The sequence below is a fragment of the Microplitis mediator genome, chromosome 11, assembly GCF_029852145.1.
Source record: "Microplitis mediator isolate UGA2020A chromosome 11, iyMicMedi2.1, whole genome shotgun sequence".
Lineage (NCBI taxonomy): Eukaryota > Metazoa > Arthropoda > Insecta > Hymenoptera > Braconidae > Microplitis > Microplitis mediator.
The window spans coordinates 11,883,235-11,893,000 of NC_079979.1; the positions used below are offsets into that span (position 1 = coordinate 11,883,235).

The 9,766-nt window shown below is 35.4% G+C and overlaps 2 protein-coding genes across 2 annotated transcripts; both read left to right on the forward strand.

Moving 5' to 3' along the window:
• Positions 1-967: 967 nt before the first annotated feature.
• On the forward strand, positions 968-3,406 carry LOC130676992 (uncharacterized). Its single transcript, XM_057483509.1, has one exon. The coding sequence runs from the start codon at positions 968-970 to the stop codon at positions 3,404-3,406; it is 2,439 nt and encodes an 812-aa protein (XP_057339492.1).
• Positions 3,407-3,463: 57 nt separating this feature from the next.
• On the forward strand, positions 3,464-4,684 carry LOC130676993 (uncharacterized). The gene has a single exon (XM_057483510.1). It carries the CDS (start codon positions 3,464-3,466, stop codon positions 4,682-4,684), a length of 1,221 nt encoding a protein of 406 aa, XP_057339493.1.
• The last annotated feature ends 5,082 nt before the right edge of the window (positions 4,685-9,766 follow it).

Sequence of the window (9,766 nt, forward strand, 5' to 3'; positions counted from 1 at the left end):
AAATCCAAATTTTTGGGGGATTTTCAACAGGCTGTATCTTGTAGAAAAATGGTCGTACAGCAAATAAAAAAAAGCAAATTGTAGCTCTAAGTGTCTAGTTTTTGGATCTGGGTTTGAAAAATTTAAAAAAAAAATTTTTTTCGAGTAATCTTAAGAAAACCACCGAAAAAAAAATTTTCGATATTTTTTTTTTTTTTTTTTTTTTATCCTACGGACTTGGAAAAAATTATTTTGACTTAACCTCTATATGGACCGGATAACTTGTTTATTCAGCTTTAATTTGTTTTTATAAAGATCTTGATACGAGAATTTCTCGCTGAAATATCGGTGTTTGAGTGGAAAAAGGTCATTTTGTCTTTGATTATCAATATCTCAATAACCAATGATTGCACAGAAAATTCAAGGTTGGTTTCGAAAACTTGAATAAATTCTCTACAAGAATTGGCTATTGATTTTTTGATAAAAAAATTTTTTTCAATCATTACATGAATTTCAAAAAGCCACCAAAAAAGGGCTTTTCGTGGTTTTTTGGAAAATCAAGCGCCTACTCAAAAATATCGCGGAAGTCACTAATGTTAAGTGTGCCTTTTACTGTTCAATATACCCACAAAAACCCTACCAAGTTTCAATTTAATCCAGCCAACCGTTTTTTTATCCCACTTGATTGAATTTTTGAAAAAATTAAAGGAGCAAGAATTTCGCTCCGAAAAGGTCATAATTATTATTAAAAATAAAAAAAAATTTTTTTTTTTCATTTTCCTCTCAATTCTGTATCAGTGACTTAATAAATTTAGAAATAAAAAAAAAAAAAGCAAAATCGAAAATTTTTGAAAAAAATATTCAAAAATTAAAAAAATTTTTTTTTTTAAAAATTGTTTTAAATTGGCTAAAATTAAAAAAAATATAGCGACTCACATTCTCACCGATTTTCCTCTTCCGGACTTTAATTGACCTTTGGGTAACGCTAATGCCAGCGGTAAATGCAGCACCAGCTGCACACATAATCAACGCTAAAATAAGGAAGGGTAATAACAATGACCCAATCGCTCAGTCAACGACGCTTGGCTGGATCATCTATGGATCTGTGGACACCGCTACATCAAAATTGACAGCTTATGGTCATCATGTCACTGTTGATGATCAATTACAAGACTTGCTGAGCAAGTTTTGGTACCAAGAAGAACCACAGACAGAATTTGCTATACACTACAATGAAGATGAAGAAAAGTGTGAACAACACTTTGTCAATACACACTACAGACAGACTGATGGTCGATATGTCGTTCGCTTGCCGCTTAAATCTCCTCCAAGTCAACTGGGTGACTCGCTACGAGCTGCACAATACGCTTTACTACGTCTTCGCAAACGTCTGGATAATGATCCAATCTACAAGAAGTTATACTACGACTTCTTGAAAGAATATGAAGACTTGGGACACATGAGACGCGTAAAATTAAAGGATTTACCACCAAACAGCTACATGTTGCCTCATCATGGGGTTCTTAAAGAACAGAGCAGTACCACCAAGCTCAGGGTGGTATTCAATGGATCATGGAAAACGACATCAGGCGTATCAATTAACGAGATACTCCATGTGGGCCCCAAGATTCAAGTTGACATCAGTGATGTACTGATTCGCATTCGCTGTCACCGCTATCTATTCGCTACTGACGTAACTAAGATGTTTCGTCAGATTGCAGTTGACAAGGAAGATCATCATCTACAGTGCATACTCTGGTTTGACGAGGATGACATCCCAATAGTATTTGCACTCGCTACGGTTACTTATGGAACCACATCAGCTCCATATCTCGCTGGAAGAGCACTTTTACAACTCGATGAAGATGAAGGAAATAAATTTCCGAAAGCTGTTGAACCGCTGACAAACACTCGCTACGTTGATGACATCTATGGAGGCGCAGATGAACTCGCTGAGGCAATTGAAGTTGCTCTCGATACAAAAAATATGTGTGCCGCAGGATGCTTCCCGCTTGCAAAATGGGCAAGTAATTCAACAGAATTACTGTCTCAAGTCGCTCCAGTCGAAACCCAAGAAGATACACCACGAGAACTTGGGGATACTACAGTAAAAGTGCTCGGGTTAACCTGGAATTCTACTCAAGATAAATTCCAATTCGGTTATTCGCTACCAGAAGCATCTCCAACTACTAAACGCACAATTTTATCTGAAATAGCTCGCTTGTTCGACTCGCTTGGGTTTTTGGCACCTATCATCGTAAGAGCCAAGATGTTCATGCAGAAGCTATGGCTGCAGAACTTCGATTGGGATGCTACGCTATCACCGTTGCTTCTTCAAGAGTGGAACTTGTTTCGAGATGAACTACAGCAGATCTCGAAGATTCAGATACCTCGCTGGAATCATATAAGAACTGGTGTACCGATTGAATTACATGGATTCTCTGACGCTTCTCAACTCGCTATGGCTGCTGTCATCTACTTAAAGGTTACTGACGCTACAGGAAGCTCCAATATTTCGCTAGTGTGTGCCAAAACACAAGTTGCACCACTGAAACCAATTTCAATACCAAGAATGGAGCTCAACGCCGCTGTCTTACTCGCTCAACTGGTACTCTACATCAAGAATGTCTTGAAGCTTGAAAATGTACCAATTTTCATGTGGACAGACTCCGCTGTATCCTTAACGTGGATACGAAACAACCCCGCTAGATGGAAAGTCTACATTCGCAACAGAGTTACCAAGGTTCAGGAATCGCTACCAAGTGTCAACTGGGATTTTGTTCCTGGAAAACTCAACCCAGCTGACTGCGCTTCAAGAGGTTTAACAGCAGCTAAACTGGAACAGCATTCGCTATGGTGGACGGGACCTAAGTGGCTCAGTCAATCAAAAGAAAACTGGCCATCTTTTGACATCCCTACTCAGACGGTATCACATCTTGAAGAACGTCCAGGTCTGGTTTTTACCATCTTCAAGGCAGATTCACACCCGCTACATACGCTATTGGACAAATTCTCTAAGTTGTCACCACTACTTCGCACGCTTGGAATCTGCCTACGTGCCATCGCTCAATTTAAAAAAGTGCCACAGTCCACACTGGCCACACCACTATCTACAGTCGACCTGGAACTCGCTAAAACTTTGCTGATCAAGTATACACAAAGTCAGTACTATTCGCAAGAGCTGAAACTACTGAAAGATGGTGATTCTCTACAACGAAATCATCATCTCGCTAAATTGATTCCCTACGTCGACTACAATGGAGTACTCAGAGTCGGCGGTCGCTTGAAGAATTCGCTACTGGATGATGATCAGAAAAATCCAGCTATTTTACCAAGATCATCACGCTTAAGTACGCTACTCATAGAACATTCGCATCAAAAAACATTCCATGGGGGAACTCAATTCCCTATCCAAAACATCCCATAGAATCCATTAGAATGGGTCAAAAGCCGCTTAAAAACCAATACAAGTCTATAGGATTCTATGCGGCTTTTGACCCATTCTAATGGATTCTATGGGATGTTTTGGATAGGGTTGACTCTCGCTGATCTACGGAGATCTGTCTGGATGGAAGGTGGGCGTGTTTCAGTCAGGTCTCAAATTCTTCGCTGCGTCGTGTGCACGAGACATAGAGGTGTTCGTGCACAACAACTAATGGGACAATTGCCATCCGCTCGTGTAAGACCATCGAAAGTATTCTTACACACGGGAATAGACTACGCTGGGCCAGTAACACTGAAGACATTTCAAGGTCGAGGTGCGAAAACCTATAAAGGTTGGATCGCTGTTTTTGTATGTCTCGCTACATCCGCTATACACATTGAAATTGTCACCGACTATTCTACTGACGCTTTCGTCGCAGCATTCAGAAGATTTACTAGTAGGAGAGGCGCCTGCAGTACCCTATACTCGGACTGTGGTACAAATTTTGTAGGAGCAGACGCTACGCTAAAGAGAGAATTCGCAGCAGGATCGAGACAGCTACGGGAACTTCAGTATTTACTCGCTACAGATGGCACAGACTGGAAGTTCAACCCGCCAAGTGCTCCCCACTTTGGTGGCAAGTGGGAAGCAGCCGTCAAGTCAATCAAGTTCCATCTTATTCGAACTATTGGTGAATCGCTATTGACTTACGACCAACTCGCTACAGTGCTAACACAGATTGAAGCTGTGCTCAATTCAAGACCGATCGCTCCGCTATCCGAAGATCCTGCAGACTTAACCGCTTTGACTCCTGGACACTTTCTCATCGGTGAACCGCTAATCGCTGTACTAGGACCGTCATTACTGGAAAACAATACCGCTACGTTGTCACGCTGGCAACAATTACAACAAATGTTCCAGACATTTTGGACTAGATGGTCGTCTGAGTACTTACAACGACATCAATCAATCTCTAAGTGGCATCATCCATCTAATATCATCAAAGTGGGCTCATTAGTCCTGCTGACTGATGAGAGGTTCCTGCCATCAAAATGGCCACTCGCTAGAGTACTCGCACTACATCCAACACGAGATGGGTTGACTCGAGTAGTCACCCTGAAGACCGCTACCACGGAACTTGTTCGACCAATCGCTAAACTGTGCGTGCTGCCAGTTCACTCTCCAGATGACAATCCTGTCGACACCGTCGCCAGCGCTGGGGAGAATGTTCAGTCAAGAGCAAACTCGCTACCACCTGAGAACGCCGAGCCTCACCAATAGGTCGGCAGCACTATCGCTAATTTAAACTTACGCGCGAGATCTCAGCCAATGAGAGAATTCCATCATTTGAATAATTAGTTCCAACTTTGAATAAAAGAGTTGCGACATGAAACGCACTCAGTGGCTCAAGATCTCATCGAGCTACGTGAATTTTTCCTATTGGCTGAAATCTCGTTAGCGTCGCTTTCTAATTTTCTCATTGGTCTACCGCTCTGACGTCACAAGGAAACCGTTGTGGGCTTTCATTTTACGACGTTTTCTCATTAATTCACAACGTGCTCTTCTACAGTTCACCTCGTGCTTAAAACCGCTCATTAATTCAAGTATTTCTTTTTGTGCTAATAAAAACAGTAAAGCTCAGCTAACTACTCTCAATATTTAGTCAGTGAATTAAGGCTGCTATTTATTGGGAATAGATAAATCGCTCATTCACGCGTAATTAAAAGTAAAGTAATTCCGTGAATTTAACCGCTATCAACCACGTGTTGCTCTTATACGCGCGCTTTACGTTGCATTCGCTCTCGCGTATTAATTAAGTTGAATTCGCTCTTAATAATTGTTTCTCACAATAATTGTCTGTAAATAAATATCTAATTTATTTTCCATAAAAAAGTGTATAATTTTTAGTTGTTAAAATTACCATCACCTACACCAGATCCAATTAGTTTATCCTCTAATTTAACACGTACCTTTTTTAAAAATTTTAAAAGCACTTAAGTCTATAGGAAATTGGATGAGGAATCCAAAAAAAATTATTGCATAATTGTACCAGAACCGTAACATCGTGAAAAGTCGAAATTAAAACTAAAAAGTCATTTTTTTCGAGGTTGTTGTCGACCGATCAAGCTCCCAATTTTTTTCCGAGGAGCTACTATCGACCTCCAAAACATATCCCGAGTATAAGTCAATCGATAAAATCCCTGATTAAAAAAAATGATTAAAAATGATTTCACACGTTAAATGTCCATAAGAGACAGGATTAGAAATGATTTGAAGGATTAAGAAGTATTTAAAATGATTAAAAAACAAATCATTTTAAATACTTTTAAATAATTTTTTTTAATCAGGGATAGTCTCTAAGAATATTCATTTTATCTGATTTTTACATATTTGGCTTTTTCTCGAAGACCGATTGGTTTCAAAAGCTGAAACTCTCAGGATCTTAATATCTTATTAGTACCTAAAAATCCCCGCAGTATTAAGCCGATACCTTTCAGGGGCAAATTCACCATGCTTATACCCCTAGGGCCTTTGGAAATTTTTTTTTTTCAGTGGTTTTTTTTTTATTACTCTTTTTTTATTATAATAAAAAATTTTCAAGACCAGATCCGAGACTTAGACACTTGAAGCTACAATTTGCTTTTTTTATTTTCACTGTACGAGCATTTTCCTCCAAGTTACAGCACGTTGAAAATCAGTTAAAAATTTGGAATTTTTTGAATATCCTTTAATTTTTATAACTAATGTAAGATACTCGAATTTTTTCAAATATATAATACATATTCAGCAGTAGTAATTTTTTTTTTCTACAATTAGTTCCATTGAATCGTATACAAATGTTTTTTTTTTGACATATATATTACTGTTGTAATATTAATTAAATAAAGACATGCCAGGACTGGTTGGTGGTTGGGATGTTTGAAAAATACGCATATTTAAAAATACAACAATATTTTTATTTGTCACAGCACAAAATATCACTGGGTTGCAAATTAAATAGTTTATTTAATTTATAAATACTGTTAAATGTCTGAGCTCATGAATACGTGAATGATTGAATACAAAATATTGAGTTGAGCTCGAGTAAATAATGAATCAAAAATAATCAAGTTGAGTTTAATTGAACACTGAGTTGAATGCAAAAATGTCATGATAATAAGTAACATGATGTCAGAGGTTACTGAGCGAAGTGAATTATTGAACACATTAATTACTATTTTTAATAGCACTGAATACATAAATATTTTTGTTATTGAGTTTTAATAGTGATAATCACTTAATTGAATTGAATTTAATGAGCTCATGATAAATTACACTGATTTTAATTTATTTGTTGAACACGTGGTAGCATGATAGCAGAGGCTACTGAGTGAAACATAACTTTTAAATTAATTAAGAAATTGAGCATAATGATAATTAAATAAATAATAAAACTGAGTCTTTTAAATTAATTGAGCACTGATAGCAAGTAAATGTTTAATAAAAAATGCACCTGTTGCTTTCTCGATGATATAACCTCGTCAGGAACAGGTTGTAGAACACTGGATTTCTTGATGTTATTTATTAATTATTTTATGAGCTCTGGAGCTCGCGATTATAAAAATAATTATATTTTTATATAGAGTAATGAACTCTGAATGTAATTAATTGATTACTTATAATTAGTTACTCGAGATGAGCGCAATTTTAATAGATTATACAAAAAACGTGGTGACACTTGAAATTGTATAAACGAATAGATAATGGCGACGGTCTTCTTGCCACGAGGCAGGATAAATTCGATGCGCATGCGTCGAACAGCGCAAGTCAAGTTTTTAATTGATAGACACTAGGCCCCAGTAGGTGCTGCCTCTATTTGCCGGGAGTTCAACTACATTCAAATTTGAATGTAGTTGTGATTACGCAACAATTACATTTTCAAATAAAAAATCTTAGAAAATGTTAAAAAACACTCCTAAAAAGTTTTAAAAAATCTTATGTATACATAAGAAAATACAATGTATACACTATAGTGTACAATTAAATTTAGTAGTCACTGTCGGTTGTGTAGCCTAGTTGTTATAACGTCGGTCTTTCGTGCGTAGGGTCCCGAGTTCGAATCCCACTAATGCGTGTGCGTTTATTGATAAGTTTAGCGTTTTTTCTCTGAATTAAAAATTTCTAATTCGATTAGAAATTCAATATATCGCATATCTAATATTCCTAGCATCGTCAAAGTGATTGAACAAGAAATTAAAAAAAAAAAAACCTTTTTTTTCAATGTTTGTAAAATTACAATACTATATTGTAAAATTACTTCAAAGAAAGCCATTATTTGTGTTGTAAAACTCAAGTGAGATATTGTAACTTTCCGAAACCGACTGATTAAAAATTGTTTGTAAAATTACTAAACTGTTCTATAATATCACTAATCTAACAGAGCTTCATATGTTTTGTAAAATTACAAAACTCACAATGTAAAATAATAGACTAAGTCTCGAAAAACGTTTTGTATTATTACTATAACTACTTTGTAATATTCCAAGGCTAGGAAAATGTTTTGTAAAATTACGATAGAAATTTTTAACAGTAGGCATTGCAATTGTACAACATGTATGATCTCTTGAAAGTATCGTATTATAACAGTTACACATTGTGATTTTACAAATAATTTCCAATTGAATCGTTTTCGAAAATTACAACATTCGTTGTGTAAAATTTACAAACCTTTTTTATTATCTGTTTAGTAAGATTAGTACTTTTGTATTGCAATCTTCCAAAACAAAAATTGTAAAAGATGTGTTGTAAAATTACAACACTGGTTTTATTAAATCACAAAACTGCATTGGCAATTGACTTCCAACACATTTCTTGTAAAATTACCATGGAAATTTTAACAGTGTGTTATTTCCGCCTTATTGCGACTAAATATCTTGCAATGCCACGGAGCTATAGATAATTGAAAAAAAAAATCAAAATTTACATGTTAATTAAATGGGAAAATTTCAAATTCATTTAGCGAGTACTTAAAATTAAAATTAAGAGCTCATGTTTAGTGAGAATTTTTTTTTACATGTTTAGAACATTATTCCGTCGATAGACCAGAAAAAAAAAATAGTCGTTTCAAACGAAGCACCCTAATGTATATATATGTAATAGAACCAAGTTTTGAGAACACGATTGCGCCTAGAATCCTTATCGGATCCTAATGAAATTTTCACACTTATTCTATGGGCGATTACCACGGTTAAGTTCGAAGATGGTCTAAATCGTTTGATTAGTTTAGAAGATATGGTTGTTTCAAATTTCCACGATTTTTCAAAAAAAAAATTTTATCCACTTTCAAGTTCATATAACTTTAAAACTAAAACTCATAGATAATTCACGTAAAAAGTATTTGAAAGCTTGTCTAATAAGCTTTATCTTAAGACCTTAAACTTGATGTTTTGACCATTTCTTCCAATAATTTGATAGCCTTGAAAATTTTAGTGGAATCAAAAAATGTTGAAAATATGGTTTTCATTCCACACAACTTATGCTTGTCCCATTATAATCCAGTTTCGTCAATTATATTTTATTGTGAATAAAATAACCTGTAAATTTCACAGCTATTTTATACTTTAAAAGTATTTCTTTTATCACTAATGATGTTTCAATCGTACTTGTACGCCCTACAATTATAACTGGTCTTGCTATCGTAATAGCGATTACAACTATGATCTCATACTAATTACATTAAAAAATTTTTTTTCTCAATTTTTTTCAAGAATTACTGTTTTTAATTGAAGAAATTAAGCTTGTCGTTAAAAGAAACTTTTTGACATTGAAAAAATGATTGAAAACCGAAGAATCGCTAATTATGCGATTTTTGGCTAAATCGATAAATGTAAAGCTTCGGGACACTAAGAAAGAAAAATCGCAGCGCTTTGAAATTTTCAGGGTTTTTTCAGGACTCTTTGAAGTTGAAAAAAAACGACGATATCCTTGGTTCATCCGTTATATCCAAAGTTATAGCAAAATTTCCGAATATCTTTAAATATGCTAATTTTGACCTGTTTTTTTATAAACATTATCGCTTCAAAAAAAATTTTTCAATCAAAAGCCACTAATTTTGCCTCATAGAGAATGTTTTGCAGTTTTCAAAACCCTACTTCCATTCTCTGTACGACCAATACGTCCAGAGTTATTGATTATCAAAGCCAAAATGAACTTTTTTGCTTTAATCAATGATAACTCGGCGCCAAATCGTCGTAGAGACTTTTTTAGGCCGCCAAATTAAAGGGCATAAATTTTCCAAAAATAGTCTTAAGGTCGGATTATCCAAAAAAATTTATTGAAGCCCATAAACTTGTTGGAAGACGAGCAAAAATTTTGAAAATTTTT

What these genes read in the sequence shown, in the direction of transcription:
- LOC130676993 (XM_057483510.1), top strand. Translation starts at nt 3,464, where the DNA reads ATGCGGCTTTTGACCCATTCTAATGGATTCTATGGGATGTTTTGGATA.
- LOC130676992 (XM_057483509.1), top strand. Translation starts at nt 968, where the DNA reads ATGCCAGCGGTAAATGCAGCACCAGCTGCACACATAATCAACGCTAAA.